The sequence below is a fragment of the Pistacia vera genome, unplaced genomic scaffold (assembly GCF_008641045.1).
Source record: "Pistacia vera cultivar Batoury unplaced genomic scaffold, PisVer_v2 Contig36, whole genome shotgun sequence".
In the NCBI taxonomy this organism is placed as follows: Eukaryota; Viridiplantae; Streptophyta; class Magnoliopsida; order Sapindales; family Anacardiaceae; genus Pistacia; species Pistacia vera.
In genome coordinates this window covers 109,749-133,712 of record NW_022196179.1, presented here as the reverse complement: position 1 = coordinate 133,712, position 23,964 = coordinate 109,749, and the positions used below count along the sequence as shown (strand labels likewise).

The window sequence follows — 23,964 nt, the reverse complement described above, 5'->3', positions numbered from 1 at the left end:
TACCTCAAGAGCCTTCAGCATTAGTTTCTGTAATTACACCAACTGCTGCATTGGCAGCCAATATCAGCAGGATCACCTGTAAAGGTAACAAAACATGAGTTTAAACTGAAACCAATACATTTAAATTTTAAATAAAAAATTTATTAAAGAAAAATAAAAGGAGAAACAGGCCCTGCCAAGCAGATCTTACAGAAGGTCCAGAAAGCCGTTAATCCAGTCTCTCCATTAACCAAAGCCAAAACAAAAGAAACAACAGCTGCAGCAATTAATATCTTCACAAGCAAATCATCAAACTGTTTCAACACCAATTTCCAGAAGGAGTCCTGTATTCAAGGGTCAAAAACATAAGGTTCAAACTTAAAAATAACCAATTACAGCTAGATAGGTTAGAATTTAGTAACACATAAATTGTTATTGTTTCATTTATATATAAAGGGGAAATAGAAGTATTCATGCACAAAAATGTAATGAGGCAATAAAAAAAGTATCAAAAAGGAGTAAGCAAGGAGTATGCCTGTACTTACTTTTTCTTGAGGCAGCACTGCAGCGCGTGAGAGAAGCATGCAATTAAAGAAGAAAAAGACATCAGAAGAAAATATTTAGAAAAATACATTATAAGAACATATTTTTAAATGAGTATCAGATTCCATAACTTTTCTACTAAACAATTACAGCAAAAAACTCACGCGGTACTAAAGATACATCACCATAACTTTGAATGACATTTTGTTGTTATGTATAATCACCAATAGATAATACCACAAAAAGCATGAATATTAAACTTTATATGAATGCATGAATATTAACTTTAATAGAATACATGTTGTGTATGAAAGATTCTACAAAGTAACTGCAGACACCAGCACACAATCAAGTGCGCCACTCTATAATTTCCAACTAGGAAGATCCAATATCAAAAGAACGAGATGATTGAAAAAGAAAAAGAAAAAAAAAAAAACGTGTACATGCAATTGCTAGGGGAAATTTAGCACATAACCACATAGTGGCATGATTGAAAGCAGCAGCTATCAGCAACTAACTTTTGAATTTGCATGCTTAAACTTCCCAATTCGTTGTGGTCTTTCAATTGCTCACGAATCACATCTACCAAGATCTTCAAAATCAATAAACCTATACAGAAAATTGAGTGGAGCAAAAGCTAGAAGACAGCTATTGTTTAGGCAGCCTTAGCAATCAGAAAATGATTTGTTACTTCTCTTCTTCTGGAGAAGCACTACTTATTATCGTTGCTAAGCATTTATGATATGCCATCAAACACAAAACCAAGTAAAATGAAAAAAGGAAGGAGAAACCGAAAAAAGAGTATAAATATTTGTGGTCGCGTTTCTTGTTCGTAAACTACTACAGGAAACCAAAACACAATGCACGTACCATTTTACCGTAAACTCTGCATGTTGTGTCACCTGCAAAGTACAAATTATATAACATCTTTCGCGGTAAGTAGAAGCTAATTTAAACTGAACTGATGCTAATAATCAATCAATTCAGAAAACATCATGTTCTGAAGAATTTACGAGTACCTGAGAATCAGTGAGACCTTTCGCAGGGTCCACTCCGAAAAAGTCCAATACCTAGAAAAAACAAATAGAGGGTATAAACAATCAAGAGGCTTCAAATGTTTAGTCAAAGGGGAAAACAAATTCGAAAGTTGATTGCTAATGAAATTAATTTTTAACGCAAATTCGAGAGGGAAGGAATGACCTCAGATACAGATCTGGCGAACGCGTCTTCATTGAAAAATTAAAATTTTGGATCGGAGAAGAAAGGTTCTGTCCAGTAGTTTTCCGAAGAGACTACTGGGTTGCCATTCTACTAATCTTCGTTCTCACTCCTTTAGTCAAGACTCAAGAGATCTAAATAAATAATAAAACTAGGGAGTTGTGGCTGTATTTGGGCACTAACGTTACATTCAAGCAACAACACGATGGGCCGCGTTAGAATTTGGGTTACGATGCACGTTCTCACCGAGAGCCGTATTTGTCGGCAACCTTGGATAGCAAAGCTTCAGCTTCAAGCAAAATATCGACTTGGGCTGACCCTTAGGGGCCTATCCTGGAAATAACATTTATATTAAGGCAAATATAAAATGTCTTCGGGAGCTTTTTTTTTTTTTAAATAAAAACTTACTTAATTAAGAACTAAATGTTCCTGTATGATTGAAATATGTTTTTATAGGAATTGTTGATGAAATATGGAATGCTGAAGATATTTATGCTGGAATCAAGCAATTGTTGATTTACAATTATTGATTGATCATTGTAATATTTTGTTTATTGCATTTCCTTTACTGTATGATTTCATTATCTTTATTGTATTCAAAGCCACTATATAAATTGGTCATGTACTCGTTACAATACACAATAAACAATTACAATTCTCTCTGCTTGATATTCTTGGTCTTCATTTCTGCCCTTTTATCAAGCTCCCTTTGTAGGCATTCTTCGGCAGTCTTAAACCCATTTTGCCACTTCAATCTCTAACTCGACATGGTATCAGAGCTCAACGGCTCAACCTTTGCTTCCGCTACAATCCTCTCTAAGCCATTGTTCTCTAAAACTGCAAAAACAAGGCCATAAGATCAGTTTTTTTTTTTTTTTTTTTTCCAAACATCACAGAATGGATTCAACCAAAACACAATTGAACCAGACTCAGAATCCACAGCCACAAATGATAGCTCACACAACGAAACTCCAGTAGGCCCAAACATTTACACTGGTCCAAATCATCCACCAGAGCCCAACCAACAACCCGGCTTCCATTTTCAACCGCCCATTTCCATCGGGTTTATTAGTCAAAACCCTAACCCGACGGGTCAAAATCCCTACCGATTTTCCAAATCCTCCCAGCCTCCACGGTCGACCGGAACCAGGGGATCCCCTTTCTCGCCGGTTTCCTATGGCTTTGAATTGTGCTCGTCAAACAGCAATTAACCGGCTCACAAAATTACGTCACTTGGGCCAGAGATTTCCGACGAGCTTTGGTAACCAAAAATAAGGAAGGGTTCATTGATGGAACCCTTCCCCAACCCATGAACGCATCTGATCCAACACTGGATCCAGTGCAATACCCTCGTTCGCGCCTGGATCAGCAACTCCCTGACCCAGGAGATTGCTGCCATTTGCCTCAGATAGAAAACGCACATGAAATATGGACAAACATCCGAGAGATGTACAGCCAACTCGATCTTGCAAAGATCTTTACTTTGCGTAAAAATCTCTTGAAATCAAAAACACAACCTGCCAGTCACAGTATATTTCAATCGCCTTTCGGGGATTGGAACGAGCTCGATGCTGTTGAAGAACCGATTGAAGGGCCCTCCACGATTCTTCACCAGATCCAACACCTGAAAGATCAAAATAGGGTAGTACACTTTTGCTTGGTTTGAATGACAGTTTTTTTGCTTTTGGAACCCAGATGTTGGCTACGTCACCAACATCATCTCTCCGGCCCACCTACCAACTGGCCGTGCAAGACGAAAGCCAGAGATCAGCTTCCTCTGAAACCCTAACCCAGCACTGAAGCTGCAGCTTTCACGGTCCATCATCCCCAACGGCGGCAGTTTGAGATGAAGCATGGAAATGAAAAGGGAGGCTAGGGCACACTGACAGGGAAAGCCACCTTTATATGAAGGCATTAACGGCTCATATCACTACTTTCATCCAATGGCTCACACTCAACTGGGCTTAATAATGGTTTGGGCTCAACTTTGCTCTAACCCAAATCCCAGAAGCATCCCAAATTTGCAGCTGGCCCAAATCCAGGAAATAGCCCAGTCCACTCCACAAATTTTAATTCCTCTCATGGGCCATTCAAGTCCAACAAAAACGTTATTGCAATTTTTGCAAAAGGAGGAACCACACGAGAGACACGTGTTGGAAACTACATGGCTGCAACCAAAATCAACGATCTGGATCGGCCACTGCCAACAATCAGTAAGTCACTCCTGTCAATTCTGAGAATAATGATGCGGTTCCTAGTTTAGCCAAGAACAGTATCGTAGATCCTGCAAATGCTGAATCAAAGTCCACAGGCCAATACAACATCCTATGCAGGTACATCCTTTTGTTCCAATATCACCTAAGAAGTTTTGGATAATTGATCAGGGGCAGTGACCACATCATTTGCGATCCCAAACATTTTTCCCACAATCCCTATACCTTACACCTCAGTCTGCATGCCCAATGGTACACATGCACAGCCACCCAATTAGGAACTGTCATCTCAATCAACATTTAATCCTTCATAATGTATTGTTTGTTCCTGTTTCCGTTTCAATCTCATCTCTGTTTCCAAACTATGTCAAGATAATGTCTGTGTCTTAATTTTTTTCTAACAAATGTGAATTTCAGGACCGTTTGACTGGGAATCTGATGGGCTCGGGTAAAGTTCACCAAGGCCTTCATATTGGATAGGTTCTCTGATGCTACAAAACTTGTCTTGTATTATTGAAAATAAAAGTTCCTTTAATACAAACATTAATAAAACTTCTTTATTTTGCATCAACGTCTGGGTCATAGTGCCTCTATTCCGCAACCTAATTGTCCAATTTGTCCTTTTGCAAAAACAGTCCTACATAAAATTTCCCAAACACACGCCTTCCACAACCTATAAATTTTCCTAGTTCATATGGACATATGGGGTCCGTATCACACATCCAATCACGATGGCTCTAGATATTTCTTACCATCATTGATGATTACTCTTGGGGCACTTGGGTCTACGTCAGCAATCTAAAACCAGACACTCTCTCACATCAGACATTTTTTGTCCATGGTCAAAACCCAATTTGAACTTTCCGTTCAATGAATTCGAATGATAATGCTAGGGATTTTTTCAACACTCATTGTTTGGACATTTTTCCTCTCTTAGTATTATCCATGAAAGTTCTTGTGTCTATGCCCCTCAGCAGAATGGCATCATCAAACGGAAACATCGACATCTTTTAGAGGTCGCCCTGCCCTGAAACACCAAGCCAACATTCCTACTACCCTTTGGGGCAAATGTGTGGTCACGGCCACCTACCTGATCAATAGGATGCCGAGTCGGGTTCTAGATGGCAAGACACCTATGAAGTTCTTTTTGGTCAACCGCCTACAGTTGATCACCTCCGAGTGTTTATGCTACTTTACAAATTTAAGGGGGCATGATAAATTTTTCCTCGGGCTATTCAGGTGTTTTTATGGGTTACTCAATGCATTAGAAAGGTTATCGACTATATGATATCACCTCAGGGAAATTTCTGGATTTTAGGGATGTGGTTTTTCATGAAGATTATTTTCCTTTTTTAGACAGGTCCCCCTCTCATGAATCACCGCAAGCTCCACCTTTTTGGAAGATCTTCAGCAGCCGACCTATCCAGACACTATTATACCTTGCATCCCATTCCAGATATGGGACCCTCCACGTCGACCTCTGACCCAGTTTTCGCAGAGAAGCAGCTTTCTAGTCCATCTTCTACTCTATTCCAGAAAACCAGCTTCCCAATCCACCTCCTCCGGATAATACTCCTATTGTTTCTGATCCTCTTCAAAGACGTTCCATAAGGGTCACTCGCCCACCTATTTGGATAGAAGATTATGTCTGTCCTACCATCCAGACTACCACAAGTACTATTTACCCACTTCTAACTATGTTACTTATGATCGACTGTCTCCTACCCACAGGATTTGCATCAATCAGATTTCCACCCATCAAGAGCCTTCTTGTATTCTAAAGTTGTCCCCATTTACATTGGCATCAGGCCATGGCCGATGAACTTAGTGCTCTCTCTCAAAACCATACCTGGGAGCTTGTTCCTCGTCCTTCTCGCAGGAAAACCATGGTTACAAATGGGTTTCAAGATTAAGCACCGTGCTGATGGATCCATTGAGCGTTACAAGGCTTGTCTTATTGCCAAAGGTTTCACCCAGAGAGAAGGTTTTGATTACCAAGACACCTTTTCTCCGTAGCCAAGCATGTCAATGTTCGGACTTTCTTGTCCCTGCTGCCATACGTGACTGGTCCTTTCATCAAATGGACATCCATAATACCTTTCTTCACGAAGAAATGTATATGGACCTTTCTCCTGGACTTCGTAGACAGGGGGAGAATATGATATGTCGTCTACCATGTCCTTATATGGTTTGAAGCAAGCATCCGTCAATAGAACGCAAAATTCACAAAGGCTCTAACAACATGGGATTCTCTCAATCCAAGCATGACTACTCTCTCTTCACATGGCACAAAGGTACACTGTCATTGCTCTTATTATTTATGTTGATGATATTCTAATCATTGGGAACAATGAGAATGGCATTCGCAACTTAAAAGAGCATCTCAACAAACATTTTCGTATAAAAGATCTGGGGGAACCCAAGTATTTGGGCATCGAAATTGCACGATCCCCAACAGGTATTTCTCATGTCAAAGGAAGTATGTTTAGAACTTGTGTTCGATTCGGTTATTAACATGCAAACCCAGCATCATTCTGTGGAACAAAACATCAAAATCACATCACAGCCTCCTCAAAAAATGATCCTCAGAAAATAATCCTCTGTTACAAGATCCATCTCCTATCAGAGACTCGTAGGAAGACTCATCTATCTCACCATGACAAGGCCGACATAAGTTATGTAGTCCATATACTAAGTCAATTCATGCATCAACCAAAACAACTCACATGGACGCGACGCTCAAGGTACTTAAGTATTTAAAAGGATGTCCTAGATTAGGACTTCTTTACCTCGAGATGGGAATTTCGACATCACAGCATACTGCGATGCAGATTGGGGTACCTGTCCTATGACTAGAAAGCTCTTACAGGGTTTGCATTAAAATTGGAGGATCCTTATATCATGGAAAACAAAAAAGCAACAGCAATTTCACTTTCATCAGCTGAAGCAGAACATAGAGCAATGGCTAAAACAACTTGTGAATTATCTGGATTCTTGGTTTAGTCAAAGATTGGGAGTGAAGATAGGAAAACCAGTCACTTTATACTACGATAACAAAGCTGCAAATGATATCACAGCAAACCCAGATTTCCATGAAAGAACCAAACATATAGAAATTGATTGTCATTTCGTCAGGGAGAAAATTCAGGAAGGCATTATCAAGACTAGGCACATACGAACATCGAACAACTAGCAGACATATTCACGAAGCCTTTATGTAGTCATCAGCATTCTTATTTATTACACAAGCTTGGAGTTTTCGACATCTACAAACCACCAGCTTGAGGGAGAGTGATGAAATATGGAATGCTGAAGATATTTATGCTGGAATCAAGCAATTGTTGATTTACAATTATTTGATTGATCATTGTAATATTGTTTTTGCATTTCCTTTACGTATTATTTCATTACCTTATGTATTCAAAGCCATTGTATTATGGCTCATACTTGTTACAATACACACATATACAATTACAATTCTTCTTGCTTGATATTCTTTGGTCTTCATTTCTGCCCTTTTATCAAGTTCCCTTGTAGGCATTCTTCGGCAGTCTTCTGCCCCTTTTGCCACCTTCAATCTCTAACTCGACAATTGTTATTAAAATAAGTCGTTGGGTGGAGATAGAAATGATTAAAACTATGAGGTGATAAAATTAGTTTGATATAACATAGATTATAATCATTTTCCCTCGTTTCATATTAATTGACGTTTTGTGGAAGTATCTTTTGTCAAAATAAAAGTCGTTGACTACTCAACCCTCTCCTCTTTCTCGATGAATTCCCATGTCCCCTCTATTCCACTTTTTCTTGGCCTCATCTTCTCTCTCTCTTTCCTTTTCAAATGTAGGTGAAGAGTGGCAAGAGAAAAATTTTCCCACTACAATTTCAATGAAGAGTCAGTATGAGGAGAGAGAAATTTGTTTCTTAAAAATTATGCAAGACCTTAAAACTTCACTTAATATGAAAAGGGAGTATTTTTTGGGCACAAAGAATACGAGAATGAAGTGATGGAAAACAATTGAGAATGAAGTGATGGAAAACAATCTACACTTATAAAAGGGCTTAAAATCGTGCTTAGTGCGAAAGCAATTGCCTCTCCATTCATAATAAATTTTGTCATATCTTCAAATTTTATTTATAAATAATAGTTACTGTGATAAGGAAAATGATCATTAAATAATATATCTTAGTGCTAACATATAATTTAGATGAATTTTATTACTATGATTTTGACAAGCATAAAAAGCAGCAGTGACACAAATTAATTTTACATAATTTTAGGGTTAATCTCACTTTTATTAATTTTAAAAGAAGTAAACGACACATTCCCACCCAAGGTTTGACGAAATCCAAGTTGGTAGCCCGGTTACATTTATTCCAAATTCCCACCCTAAAGTGACGGAAAAGTGTTTGATGTAACGATGAAAGGTAACTTGGTCATTTTGCATGGATGGCACCACGTTAGCAGATCGTCGTCTTTAATAGTCTCCAGCCCATGTTAGCAGACGACGTCCTCGACGTTTTTTGCCTTTTTTCGGTGATTCTTTCACCAAAAATCACCCTTGTCACCACCATTTGAACCCTATCCTCCCTCTATAAAACCTTACCCTTCAAACCCCTCATCACTAGCCGTCGCTAGCCACGACAATTGCGACATGCGACTAATTTTGTTGGTTTTCAGCCGTTTGAACGGCGAAACCCCAACCACCACCACCATTTGACTTCGCATCCTTCCTTACAAAACCCCAAACCTTCTCAGCCACGGCAACTCACTGTTTGCCGCCACCACTTCACCAAAAAAGGGTCGAGAACACAAACTCTCGGCTAGTGAGTGGCGACTAAACGGTTGCTAGGGACATAACGGTTTTATAGAGTTGGACATGGTGGTTGCAGTGGTGGTGTCCAATTGGATTTTCACTGCGGAATCCAGCAAAGAACAACGAAACCCTAAGCCTAACGGTTCGCGGCGATTAGAGGGAAACAATGAGTCGGAAACCAGAGGGGTTTTGGACGATCGACTACGGGGAGAGGTGACCAGGGGGGTTGACGACGCCTCGAAAACACCTAGATCGGGCAAAAAATGAGAGGGTGTGCAGTGACCGAGGGTGTTATTGAGATAATTTGAAAATAAAATGGTAAGTATAATTTACTAATTTAGGGTTTAAAACGAATTTATTAATTTAGGGTTAAAGGCATTATGCTAATTGCACCTTCTATACCCTAAAAATTGCTAACAAGTTATTTTAAGGAAAGAATCTAGCGTATTTTAAGGTAAGAATCTAGCGTTATTTTAAGGATAAGAATATAGAATAAATACACTAGGGGTACTAACTTGGGATTTTACAAACCTTAGGTGGGAATATGTCGTTTCCTCATTTTAAAAAGTTTTGAATTAAAATTAAAACGGATTGTCCAAACTGAATAAAATTTATCTAAATGAATTAGTTTGTCTTGCATTTCCGTCGATTCAAAACTGTAATACCAGCTCTTTTGTGGGCTTAATTGGAATTAAGCCGAAATCCATCGAAAACCGAATAATACACTTTGAAAACCGGGTGGGCACAAAATGGTGATCCATACACGGTTGAATCACCCCGGTTCAGATATAAAAACACATATCATCGCCGCGCTTAAAACCTCAAAAACCTAACTTCACTTATTTTCACCTCCCTTCATATGCTCTATCTATCTCCACTTAAGCTAACCTCTCACACGTTTCTACAGCCGTCGAGATCATAACGTTCGACGATTGTCATAGGGCTTCGCGCATAGCCGTGGAAATGCCCCAAGCTTACCGGAACAGTTCAGTCGACTGGAAGCCATCACGGTAGTAGCCCTGGCCCCAGCGCCGACGACTCTCAGGTAGCGGCAGCGCGCGAAGACGGCTCGCTCGAGATTTGGCGCGTATCTCACGCACCGTTAGCTGGCACTGTCAGCTGGTAACAATGAACTAAATCACTTTGATTTGCTCACGACTCAAATTTGTCATATGTTTATTATGATTATTGTATTAAATTTTATTGTGTATTCGACGATTCATGGAGATCCCAAGTCGAGAGTTTCATCGCTATTTGGTGTCGTGCTGGTAAAAAGGGATTTCCTTGTGGACGGCTGTTTCTTCGAGTATAGATGGCTCCATTTCGGAGTGGGATCTTTTGACTTGAAACAGAAGGTGAATGTGTATGCTTGTGAGACCGAAATGGAAAATGATAACAATTTGCATTATTAGCTATTTGTAATTTCTACTTGATAAAAATTTAGAAAGAAGCTTGTGTGACTAGTTGAATATAAGCTACGTGACTTTGTTTGATTCTTAATCATCTTTAGGTTAATATTGTCTAAAATGAACCTTGACTTGCTATGTATATTGATGTAGTGTCTGTATTATGTATAGGATCAGAATCACAATCATACCATCTAAGTTTTAATGGTAAGAAGTCCAGGGAGGTTGGGCTAAACCATCAGGGAATGTGGTTTTGAATGGGGGCGTAAATAAGAAATAGAAAATAAGACTATTCCCTTGATACTTGTCAAAAACATTTTGATATATTCCTGTTTGTATCTAAGCTTCAACTTTGTCTGTTGGTACTTTTAACTTATTCCAAGCAGAAAGAATAGTATTTTAAATTGATTCTTCTCATATGTTGCTGTAATTGTATAACATGTTTTGCTTTATGTGCATCTGCAGATTGTGCTAGAGTCAATTGGGTTCTCAATCTGGGAGATGGCTGTTGCACCCTCAATAATCGGCTTATTCATTCAGAGGAGAAGTCCCTACATGTTGGAAATGGATATGTAAATGACAAATCTAATGATAGTGATGATTACGAAAATAGTGGAAGTGATAGTGATTCTGACTTAGATGGGCTTCATGAAGAATCAGTAATTATCGAGGATACACATGTAGCAGTTGCTTGTGATGATGGTTGTGTTAGGATATATAGAATTCTGATTCAGAGGAATTGACATACTATAAACGTTGCCTAGGGTCATGGTGAGATATCTGCACTGGGTGACAATTTTTGTCGTGTCATTGTGTGTTGTCATTATTAATATTATCTAGTACTTCCTAACCAAATGATTTGCAGGGCGTGTTCTAAGTGTGACGTGGAGTACTGATGCTAATATGCTGGTTCAGGGAGCAGTGACGGGTAAGTGTTGTCAAGATGACATGTATATGTGGTGGGGTATACTGTACTGTTGTCTTCTGGTTCATGTTTTTCTTTGACATTGTTATCAACTTACAGTTTCATTAGATTTTTAACATATCAAACAAATATGTGTAATATGGACTTTTCAGGTTATTAGATGTTGGGATGCGAAATTGGGTAATGAGATCTACAGAATTACAGTTGGGCTTGGAGGCTTGGGTAGTGGACCTGATCTTTGCATTTGGTCATTACTTTTCTGAGGTACAAATAACGTTTCTTCTGTATTATTTTTTTCAAACTATTATTTGGTTACTGTCTCTGTAGAACAACATTTACACAGGTGAAATTTGTGTTCTTTAATTATCAAGTTATTTTTTGAATTCAGGTGCGGGACTCTTGTTAGTGCAGATAGTGCTGGCAGTGTTCAGTTTTGGGATAGTCAACATGGAACTCTTTTGCAGGCACATTCTGTTCACAAAGGTGACGTGAATGCTCTGGCAGCTGCTCCTAGTCATAAGAGTGTGTTCTCTGCTGGTTCTGATGGTCAGGTATGGTTTATCAGTCTTGTGCTTGCCTCATTCTTCAAATGGAGCAGTTTATTTAAGTTGTCGGTTATACTTTTCATTTCATATTACTGTCATAAGGCAAAAGGAGAAATAATTACGGTGTACTGCTATTTAGTACCTCTTAATAAGTGGTATTAGTGGGGACTTTTTATTGTTTAAACGCATTATCTTCTGATTGAGGCTGAATGCCATTCCCCTTATTCTTAAATGTACATATAGATATTTTCAGTTATTTCTCCACCTTTTTTTGTCCCTTCTACTAACAGAATTGCTTTTCAAGGGTAAATATAATTTATTTTTAAGTGTGATTAGCATCTCTTTGGTCTTCTGTCTCCAAAAATATTAAAAAAAAAAAAAAAAAAATTGGTGGAACCCTCTTTTTTTCAGCTAAATTGGCTGGGGTTGTTTTTGGTCTGTTTATTTGGTGCTATCTAAAATAGGTGAATTCACTTTTGTCGCAGGTTATTCTTTATAAGGTTTCAAGTGAGGCAATTGGTCAATTGATGACAGTCTTCATCGGAAGTGATGAAGAAATGGGTGTAGTTGGTCATGTAAGAGCTCATACACATGATGTAGGGCCTTGACAATGGTAGTGCCAATTAGCAATGAAGGTGTGTCAAGTTTTTAAAATTCAATTTATGGTTTTGCTTACCTGTTCTTTTAGCTCCAGTAACATTGTTTTAGCTGCATCTTGTTTATATAACTCATAAATTAATATGCATAAGTTCATTTATTGTTTTTTTTTTGTTTACTGTATTTAACATGTTTCTTCATAACTGATTTTGCTTTTTTTTTTTTTTTTTTTAAATTGTAGTAGTCCTTTGCCGGATGAAAAGATAAAAAGAAGTCGTAGTCGGGAGAAAACCGTTGATTTTAGTTACCATAAATGGGCTCATTAGGAGTTCCCATGCTTATCTCAGCTGGTGATGACACCAAGCTCTTTGCCTACTCTGCCAAGGAGTTTACAAGTACTCTCCACACGATATCTGCCCTGCTCCTCAGAGAGTACCGGTTACAACTGGTGCATAATACAATATTTGATCACACTTCTTTGCTCTAGTCCAGTCTCTTATTGGATTGATATTCTATCTGTTCGTCTAAAGAGCAATATGAATTCTGGCACATCTGGTGGCCATGCAACCACAGATTTATTGGCCCGGGTTAAGAGTAAGGCATCCAGAGGATTATATGCAGCACCATTTCTAATTCAGGGTTGCTTTTGCATATTCTGATCATGTTAAACCGAACCTGTTTGAATTGAAGAGCCCTGAAGTTGGCAAAAGTGCATGGTCTATCAATAAAAGGCTACTTCCTCGTAAACTACGTTTGCACGTTCCATGGTTTTTATTCTGATTGTTCTCGGTTGATACTTGCAGGGCATGATAGAAAGATATACGTAAGTTTGCCTTTTTGCATTCAAGTATGTTCCAAATTCCATTGGTTAATAAGTTGGCAGATATTCCTCTTGTTTTACATATTAAAATGTTGTGTGAGACTGGCTACTTAATGTATTCTTTAAAAAATAATATAGTATGTTTTGGTATGTGGACGAATATGATTAAGTTGTACGGTGGACAATCACCAAGGAGATAAATACGGAAAGAATGATTTCACTTGATTAGACTGTTTGACCACCAATTGTCTAAATTTATATCTTGGTTTGAATTTAGATTTTGTACCTATGTATTGTGGGATTTTGGCCTTGTTCAAGAAGGGTGGAAGAGGCTTAATTGTGTTGATCTTTTTCCTCTTTCAAGTCCTGGTGGTGGCAACTTTTAATGATTTTACAGTTTGACTTATGGAATGAAAATTTACCATTTAATTATGGTTGAACACTTCACAGTGTTTAACTTGAGCAAATCCTAGGCCTAATTAGACACTGTAACAATCTGGGTGTTTTATTTATTCCTCTTTTGGTGCTACAGGTTGTGGATGTGGGAAGTTCAGAGCTAGTACACACTTTCACACCTGCCGTGAGAAGAATGATGATAAATTACCACCAAAAGAGCCTTCTATAACAAAGATGTTTTCTAGTTATGATGGGCAAAGGCTGGCTGCCGTCAACTGTTTTGGGGATGTGTATATATTCAATCTCAAGATACAGAGGTTTCTTCAAGAGTCTCTTTACTCACCTTGTGTTCCTTTATTTTTTATAGTGATTTTGGCATACCATTTTTAGTAGTTAACTAGCCAACTAGAATGATACACATGAAGTGATGATCTGTATATACTAACTTAATTATGAACATATTTTTATGCTTATTCTGGAACATGAACAAAAGTCGCAATTAAATGTTTCTGATTAAAAAAATTATACAATTGATATATACTTGTAACCAAGAAGTTACAACTAAATGTTTGGTCACTCTGTTTGATAGTTCACAGTATGATAACCGGCATGGATGACCTCTTTAATAAAGTGAAAACTTTTGAAATAGTATTTGGTTATTAATGTTATGTTATATATGTTGTTGTACATGATTGATATTTTCTTTACCTAAGTTTTACTACGAGAATATAGTGCTTGTGTGAGGGAGCCTGTGGACGGGGGCTGAGAAATTCTTACTTCATTTATTCTGTTCGAAGCCATTAATGAATTTCTAATCCGGTTGCATCATGTGTAGCTTGTTAAATTTTTATTTTTATTCTCTTGGATTTATTTGTTTTGGTTGGTGGAACAGGCAACACTGGTTCATCTCAAGATTGGATGGTGCTCTGTTGTGCTGGTGGTTTTCTCCTCGGACTGACAATTTGCTTATAATTGTAACCTCTTCGAACCAAGTTATGCATTTGATGTGGAGTTTAAGCAGTTAGGAGAATGGTCAATGCGACGTACATTTGTTCTGCCTAAGAGATATCGAGAATGCCCTGGGGAGGTTATGGGCTCTCTTTCCATCAAGCTATTTAAATAATGCCATCACCTAACTAGTGCATTTGAAATCAACAAAATCTAATGATATTCACACCAACACCCATGCAAAAATATTTGTCAAAATACGATAATATGAAAGCATTTTGTATGATGCTAAGAAATATTCAAGCAAAAATTACTTTAGTAGATAAAAGGAATTTGGATACCCCAAACTGCTATTATTCCTAACAATAAAATAAAATAACACCATCTATAGAACAGTACCTTGAAGTAATGAATTGCCCCACGCAAGAACCCACCATGAGAAGGATCCCGGAAGTGACCAATGTTTACAATCCATACCAATACACAAATTCCTGCAATAACCTGAAAACACAGCATATTCATATAGCTGGATAACATGGCAAGATAGAAAGTAACAGCATTTCCCTGAAATAAAGTGAGTTTGAAGAATCTAAACATCTTAGGAAGTCGGCAAGCAATATGAAGTGCCTCATACTGATGGGAAAAGATCAAAAGGGAAAGGGAGAGAGTGGAGGATAACTTAAAATAAATAAAACCATGAATCATTAACCACCTAAAAAAGTGTCAAAGTAATATGAAGTGCATCATACTGATAATACAATGTTAAGTAACTCCACAAATCAATCATTAACCTATTAAAATGTCTTTCCTTTTCTACCACCTTTAAGTTCCAGTGGAATTGAAGACAATCCTTCGGCATGCATTTATAAGCCACATACTCACTAACATATATACATAAAAACAAAGGAATAGGACAGACAATTAGCAATCACCTTAGCCAAAAAAGTACCAAACTCATCGAGCTTCTTCTTTAATGGTGTCGCCTCCTGCAACCACCGGTGAATATTAATATTTAGAATGTATAATTAGACAACAAAGCTTCAATGGAGCTCTTTCTCATTATTATGGAGTTCTAGATAATTTTTAAAGACCATCAATAGAAAAAGATGGATGCTCAAGTTACTATATCACAGAACAATTACAACATAGGGAACAGGCCCCTTCATGCAGTCAAGATAAGGTTTCCTGCAAAAACGCCTAAGCCACAGTACATATGGCCAAAACACAACCCATCAGAACTCCTAATATGTATCTCAAATGTTTGAATGCAACAGAATCAAAGCCATATAAATTTCTCTGATCCAATGATATGTAGAACAAATTTGAAAATTTAGAAGCAAGTCTGAATGGTAATCAACAGAAAAACAAAATACAGATTCTTTTTTAATAGGAACAAAAAACAGACTATGATCATAAAGCGATAATGAATATTTAGGGTAAAAAAATTTGCAACAGATAAGATACTAATGAAACTGAAAATTGGCGACGCTTACATCTTCTGCTTGCAACATGGAATCACGTATGCTGCCCATGGCAGTGTTAGCACCAACTCCAACTACAATAGCTCTTGCTCTACCCACAACCACTACTGTACCCTGGCAGTCAAAATACATTGGAACTTTGTTTAATGCTAATTAATACTAAAAGAAGAAACGTTATGTATAAGGCCCTGAAGAAAGAACAGACAAACAAGAAAAAGAATTCCCCATTTAAGGCATAAAAGTACTTCAACTCTATCGCTATCTGATTGAGGGTCAACAATATAAACTTTCACTTTAAAAAAATACGAATTAAATACTTTTTAATGCATCACCTATATAAATGGACAAGAAATAAGTTTACAGACTCATAAGATTAAGATACCCTATGATATAAAACTAAGTATACTCGGTCTAACCAAACTATGGACACAGGATTTCCAAGCAGAAAGTGTACAACACTGTCCAATCACTCCAGCTTCCAATGTAAAATGAAACTAACCACCAAATTAACAACAGAGAGGTAGGTAAAAATAGATAGTGTGTCCAAGTATAGTTGCAGATCATAGCATTTTCACTTCAATAATAAATGATGTGCTTTCTTAAATATTTTAGGGTTTGATATGTAATGTAAAACCAAATAACAAGATCATGTGCATCCAATGGAAAGAAAGAATTTGGTGCTTTAGCATGACCCTATGGTGGCTCCAATCACATCTCTTTTAAGTAGATCAACTCTCATTCTAGACCTATTTATCCTGACTTTATCTCCAATTATGTACCAAAAATTTTGGGCCTGTTTGGTTCATGATTCCAAATCAAGTTTCAAAAAATAGGCTACACTTCGAAAATCTGGATCATTTTTTAAGTACTTTCAAATTTAAAAAATTGTGAAAACTCATTTATCAAGTCTAGAATTTTTATTTATGAAATTCAGATACTATTTTATAAAGCAGCAAAAATTACTTCTTCTTCTGTTTCTAAATTTTGGGTTCAGGATTGGGTCAATACTCATTTCTGATCAGTCCCCAATCAAACCCAATTTCTGATTACATCAGATTGGCAAAACAAACATTCCCTTAATCCCTTGTCTACACAAGCATATTATTTTTTGTCTAAATATTGACTACAACAGCATGAAAGCTTTTACCGAGAAAAGAATATTTGTCTTGTCTTGGTACACAGCATTTGTCGCCATGGTGGACTCAAGTTCTTTTTGCACAGAGCAGCTCTCCCCTACCATCAATAAAACATAATTAGGAGCTGAACTAGAATTTCATGTGCTCAATTATTAGGCACTCATCATATAAAGTGTAGATGATGCCTAAACTCAATCCCACATTTTTTCATTCTTCGATTACTATGGACTACAGAGGAGCGCAACTAGCATGGTCTCCAGCACACAAAGCTTAAACAAACATTTTGGGCAATAGCATCCCCATATATAGCACGAATTAAGAAGTAATTTAAAAAGAAAAGGTAGATAACCATATCTTCTAATTCTTGCAAACAGATGTATTATGCACCACTTTTTTCACTTAACATTCCCCAAATCAATTCGGGTATTAAAAGTGTATGCCTGTGCCTAAAACTGTACTGAAATAACTGTTCAAGTTGATAGCTATACAACTATAGCCAGTTTGAGATAGTCATGTTTTGGATATGCGCAATAAGCCTATTAAATATCATTAATAACAGTGAAAAATCAATACAATCTCAAAGGAAAACATCGCATACAGTAAAAACAGATTACTTAACCTAAAAATGAATAAGCTATTTGAATCTAAATCATTCATACAGCTTAAAAATTCGAATTAGAACTAAAAGGTGATTTTTTCTTAACTGTTTTCATACTTTAGCAGAAATAAATGATATTTTTCTTAAAGAGAAAACAAATTAATTTGCATTTACAAAAGTACGATGATTACAAATCAACAATAGCATGACTATACCTTACAAAGATTCCCAAGTCTTGATATTTATGATAGCTATACAAAAATATACACAAACATGAATTCAGAAAATGTAGGCGGAGGCAACTCAGTTTCACTCAGTCTACCTATAAAGCTTATTGCATAATTGTTAATTGAACAATCTAACACATGAATTTAGTACAGTGACAAAGGTCAAAAAGTGTTCAGTACAGAATTGACCATTACCCAGATAGCAGAAGGCTTGCACACTAAATTGATCAGTACACACTGAATGGACCTCGTCTGCTATTTAAACATGATACTTATAATTGTTTCCAAAGAGATTTAGCAAGTATACCCCTAAAATGGCATACTTGCTATCTTTATTAACTTAGTTCAAGTATTGATACCTGATTTTATGAAGATCAACTCAAAACTGTGCATCATTGACAATCAAGTCTATTTTTCAGATTTGATATGAGGAGACATACCTGTAAGAATTGCTTGATCAACCCGTAATTGATTACTTAGCATCTCAATCATTCTCAAATCAGCTGGAATCTTGCATCCCACTATTAACTCACAAAAGGAAAACCTTTTCAAGATCTTTCTGAACTCTTTACAAATATCAATAAATTTTTATATAAATAGCACATGACCAACTTACCATTAACTTCTACAATATCCCCTGGCACCAGTTCTGTTGCTGGAAGAATGGAGAAACAACCTGCAATAATAGTTTACATGTAAACTATGTATAGCAAAAATGACAAAAGTTCTCTCATTCAGTTTAGTGAGACATTCTTTTTATAGGAAAATTAAATAAATTCTAATAAAAGATAATAAGATTGAGATCCCCCAATCCACTGTAAATACCAGCTCCATAGTTGGTAAAAATAAAAATAATCATTTGTTTATTTCTTTTAATTTTTGGTTTACCATTTCGCAGGACAGTTGCAATATCTGCTTGATAGGCACGTAGTTCCTACACAATGGAATTGAGAAACAACTGTCAAGATAGTTGAAGCTGTGTAGACTTCACCATCCACAAAGAAATGAATAACATTATAAAAGGCATACTTCAACCAAAGTTCAAGCAGATTAAATAAACACAAAGAAAGACACTTTCTCTGACATTAGTCAGCAAGCAAAAACTTACATGTAGAAAGCTCAATTAAAGCAGACAAGATCCACTTATAGCCTAAACTAGAAATCTGCTCAATTTCATGTGAGCTGTCCTCAAAGTAAAACTTTGGAACTTACCTCAAGAGCCTTTTCAGCATTAGTTTCAGTAATTACACCAACTGCTGCATTGGCAGCCAATATCAGCAGGATCACCTGTGAAGGTTACAAACCATAGAGTTTAAACTGTAAACCAATACATTTAAATTTTAAATAAAAAATGTTTATTAAAGAAAAATAAAAGGAGAAACAGGCCCTGCCAAGCAGATCTTACAGAAGGCTCCAGAAAAGCCGTTAATCCAGTCTCTCCATTAACCAAAGCCAAAACAAAAGAAACAACAGCTGCAGCAATTAATATCTTCACAAGCAAATCATCAAACTGTTTCAACACCAGTTTCCAGAAGGGAGTCCCTGTATTCAAGGGTCAAAAACATAAGGTTCAAACTAAAAAATAACCAATTATAGCTAGATAGGTTAGAATTTAGAAACACATAACTTGTTATTGTTTCATTTATATATATAAAGGGGAAATAGAAGTATTCATGCACAAAAATGTAATGAAGGCAATAAAAAAAGTATCAAAAAGGAGTAAGCAAGGAGTATGCCCTGTACTTACTTTTTTCTTGAGGCAGCACTGCAGCGCGTGAGAGAAGCATGCAATTAAAGAAGAAAAAGACATCAGAAGAAAATATTTAGAAAAATACATTATAAGAACATATTTTTAAATGAGTATCAGATTCCATAACTTTTTCTACTAAACAATTACAGCAAAACTAACTCACGACGGTACTAAAGATACATCACCATAACTTTGAATGACATTTTTTTGTTATCATATAATCACCAATAGATAATACCACAAAATGCATGAATATTAAACTTTATATAGAATGCATGAATATTAAACTTTATATAGAATACATGTTGTGTAGAAAGATTCTACAAAGTAACTGCAGATCACCAGCACACAATCAAGTGCGCCACTCTATAATTTCCAACTAGGAAGATCCAATATCAAAAGAACGAAGATGATTGAAAAAGAAAAAGAAAAAAAAAACGTGTACATGCAATTGCTAGGGGAAATTTAGCACATAACCACATAGTGGCATGATTGAAAGCAGCAGCATATCAGCAACTAACTTTTGAATTTGCATGCTTAAACTTCCCAAATTCGTTGTGGTTCTCTTCAATTGCTCACGAATCACATCTTACCAAGATCTTCAAAATCAATAAACCTATACAGAAAATTGAGTGGAGCAAAAGCTAGAAGACAGCTATTGTTTAGGCAGCCTTAAGCAATCAGAAAATGATTATGTTACTTCTCTTCTTCTGGAGAAGCACTACTTATTATCGTTGCTAAGCATTTATGATATATGCCATCAAACACAAAACCAAGTAAAATGAAAAAAGGAAGAAGAAACCGAAAACAGAGTATAAATATTTGTGGTTGCGTTTCTTGTTCGTAAACTACTACAGGAAACCAATAACACAATGCACGTACCATTTTTACCGTAAACTCTCGCATGTTGTGTCACCTGCAAAATACAAATATTATATAACATCTTTCGCGCCAAGTAGAAGCTAAATTTAAACTGAACTGATGCTAATAATCAATCAATTCAGCAAAACATCATGTTCTGAAGAATTCACGAGTACCTGAGAATCAGTGAGACCTTTCGCAGGGTCCACTCCGAAAAAGTCCAATACCTAGAAAAAAAAAAAAAAAATAGAGAGTATAAACAATCAAGAAGCTTCACATGTTTAGTCAAAAGGGGAAAACAAATTCGAAAGTTGATTGCTAATGAAATTTAATTTTTTAACGCAAATTTCGAGAGGGAAGTGAATGACCTCAGATACAGATCTGGCGAACGCGTCTTCCATTGAAAAATTAAAATTTTGGATCGGAGAAGAAAGGTTCTGTTCCAGTAGTTTTCTCGAAGAGACTACTGGGTTGCCATTCTACTAATCTTCGTTCTCACTCCTTTTAGTCAAGACTCAAGAGATCTAAATAAATAAATAAAACTATGGGAGTTGTGGCTGTATTTGGGCACTAACGTTACATTCAAGCAACAACACGATGGGCCGCGTTAGAATTTGGGTTACGATGCACGTTCCACGAGAGCCCGTATTTGTCGGCAACCTTGGATAGCAAAGCTTCAGCTTCAAGCAAAATATCGACTTGGGCTGACCCTTAGGGGCCTTATCCTGGAAATAACATTTATATTAAGGCAAATATAAAATGTCTTCGGGAGCTTTTTTTTTTTTAAAATAAAAAACTTTACTTAATTAAGAACTAAATGTTCCTGTATGATTGAAATATGTTTTTATAGGAATTGTTGATGAAATATGGAATGCTGAAGATATTTATGCTGGAATCAAGCAATTGTTGATTTACAATTATTTGATTGATCATTGTAATATTTTGTTTATTGCATTTCCTTTACTGTATGATTTCATTATCTTTATTGTATTCAAAGCCACTATATAAATTGGCTCATGTACTCGTTACAATACACAATAAACAATTACAATTCTCTCTTGCTTGATATTCTTGGTCTTCATTTCTGCCCTTTTATCAAGCTCCCTTTGTAGGCATTCTTCGGCAGTCTTAAACCCATTTTGCCACCTTCAATCTCTAACTCTGACATGGTATCAGAGCTCAACGGCTCAACCTTTGCTTCCGCTACAATCCTCTCTAAGCCATTGTTTCTCTAAACCTGCAAAAACAAGGCCATAAGATCAGTTTTTTTTTTTTTTTTTTTTTTTTCCAAACATCACAGAATGGATTCAACCAAAACACCAATTGAACCAGACTCAGAATCCACAGCCACAAATGATAGCTCACACAACGAAACTCCAGTAGGCCCAAACATTTACACTGGTCCAAATCATCCACCAGAGCCCAACCAACAACCCGGCTTCCATTTTCAACCCGGCCCATTTCCACTCGGGTTTATTAGTCAAAACCCTAACCCGACGGGTCAAAATCCCTACCGATTTTCCAAATCCTCCCAGCCTCCACCGGTCGACCGGAACCAGGGGATCCCCTTTTCTCGCCGGTTTCCTATGGCTTTGAACTTGTGCTCGTCAAACAGCAATTAACCGGCTCACAAAATTACGTCACTTGGGCCAGAGATTTCCGACGAGCTTTGGTAACCAAAAATAAGGAAGGGTTCATTGATGGAACCCTTCCCCAACCCACTGAACCGCATCTGATCCAACACTGGATCCAGTGCAATACCCTCGTTCGCGCCTGGATCAGCAACTCCCTGACCCAGGAGATTGCTGCCAATTTGCCTCAGATAGAAAACGCACATGAAATATGGACAAACATCCGAGAGATGTACAGCCAACTCGATCTTGCAAAGATCTTTACTTTGCGTAAAAATCTCCTTGAAATCAAACAACACAACCTGCCAGTCACAGTATATTTCAATCGCCTTTCGGGGATTTGGAACGAGCTCGATGCTGTTGAAGAACCGATTGAAGGGCCCTCCACGATTCTTCACCAGATCCAACACCTGAAAGATCAAAATAGGTTAGTACACTTTTTGCTTGGTTTGAATGACAGTTTTTTTGCTTTTGGAACCCAGATGTTGGCTACGTCACCAACATCATCTCTCCGGCCCACCTACCAACTGGCCGTGCAAGACGAAAGCCAGAGATCAGCTTCCTCTGAAACCTAACCCAGCACTGAAGCTGCAGCTTTCACGGTCCATCATCCCCAACGGCGGCAGTTTGAGATGAAGCATGGAAATGAAAAGGGAGGCTAGGGCACACTGACAGGGAAAGCCACCTTTATATGAAGGCATTAACGGCTCATATCACTACTCTTCATCCAATGGCTCACACTCAACTGGGCTTAATAATGGTTTGGGCTCAACTTTTGCTCCTAACCCAAATCCCAGAAGCATCCCAAATTTTGCAGCTGGCCCAAATCCAGGAAATAGCCCAGTCCACTCCACAAATTTTAATTCCTCTCATGGGCCATTCAAGTCCAACAAAAATCGTTATTGCAATTTTTGCAAAAGGAGGAACCACACGAGAGACACGTGTTGGAAACTACATGGCTGCAACCAAAATCAACGATCTGGATCGGCCACTGCCAATCAAGTAAGTCATCCTGTCAATTCTGAGAATAATGATGCGGTTCCTATGTTTAGCCAAGAACAGTATCGTCAGATCCTGCAAATGCTGAATCAAAGTCCACAGGCCAATACAACATCCTATGCAGGTACATCCTTTTGTTCCAATATCACCTAAGAAGATTTTTGGATAATTGATTCAGGGGCCAGTGACCACATCATTTGCGATCCCAAACATTTTTCCCACACATCCCCTATACCTTACACCTCAGTCTGCATGCCCAATGGTACACATGCACCAGCCACCCAATTAGGAACTGTTCATCTCAATCAACATTTAATCCTTCATAATGTATTGTTTGTTCCTGCTTTCCGTTTCAATCTCATCTCTGTTTCCAAACTATGTCAAGATAATGTCTTGTGTCTTAAATTTTTTTCCTAACAAATGTGAATTTCAGGACCGTTTGACTGGGAATCTGATGGGCTCGGGTAAAGTTCACCAAGGCCTTCATTATTGGATAGGTTCCTCTGATGCTACAAACTCATTGTCTTGTATTATTGAAAATAAAAGTTCCTTTAATACAAACATTAATAAAACTTCCTTTATTTTGCATCAACGTCTGGGTCATAGTGCCTCTATTCCGCAACCTAATTGTCCAATTTGTCCTTTTGCAAAACAGTCCTACATAAAATTTCCCAAACACACGCCTTCCACAACCTATAAATTTTCCTTAGTTCATATGGACATATGGGGTCCGTATCACACATCCAATCACGATGGCTCTAGATATTTTCTTACCATCATTGATGATTACTCTTGGGGCACTTGGGTCTACGTCATGCAATCTAAAACCCAGACACTCTCTCACATCAGACATTTTTTGTCCATGGTCAAAACC

The 23,964-nt window shown here is 37.3% G+C and overlaps 1 protein-coding gene across 1 annotated transcript in view; it reads right to left on the bottom strand.

Annotated features, from left to right (window-relative positions):
• LOC116139834 (calcium-transporting ATPase 3, endoplasmic reticulum-type-like) overlaps nucleotides 1-22,964 on the bottom strand; it is a 52,462-nt gene extending 29,498 nt beyond the window's left edge. The window contains 14 exon segments of the mRNA XM_031425482.1: nucleotides 14,807-14,908; nucleotides 15,340-15,393; nucleotides 15,901-16,002; nucleotides 17,036-17,121; nucleotides 18,290-18,370; nucleotides 18,466-18,525; nucleotides 18,738-18,783; nucleotides 19,062-19,136; nucleotides 19,255-19,391; nucleotides 19,597-19,614; nucleotides 20,482-20,515; nucleotides 20,637-20,687; nucleotides 22,100-22,501; nucleotides 22,878-22,964. Coding sequence (XP_031281342.1) covers nucleotides 14,807-14,908; nucleotides 15,340-15,393; nucleotides 15,901-16,002; nucleotides 17,036-17,121; nucleotides 18,290-18,370; nucleotides 18,466-18,525; nucleotides 18,738-18,783; nucleotides 19,062-19,136; nucleotides 19,255-19,391; nucleotides 19,597-19,614; nucleotides 20,482-20,515; nucleotides 20,637-20,687; nucleotides 22,100-22,501; nucleotides 22,878-22,964 — 1,335 coding nt within the window.
• Between the last annotated feature and the right edge of the window lie 1,000 nt (nucleotides 22,965-23,964).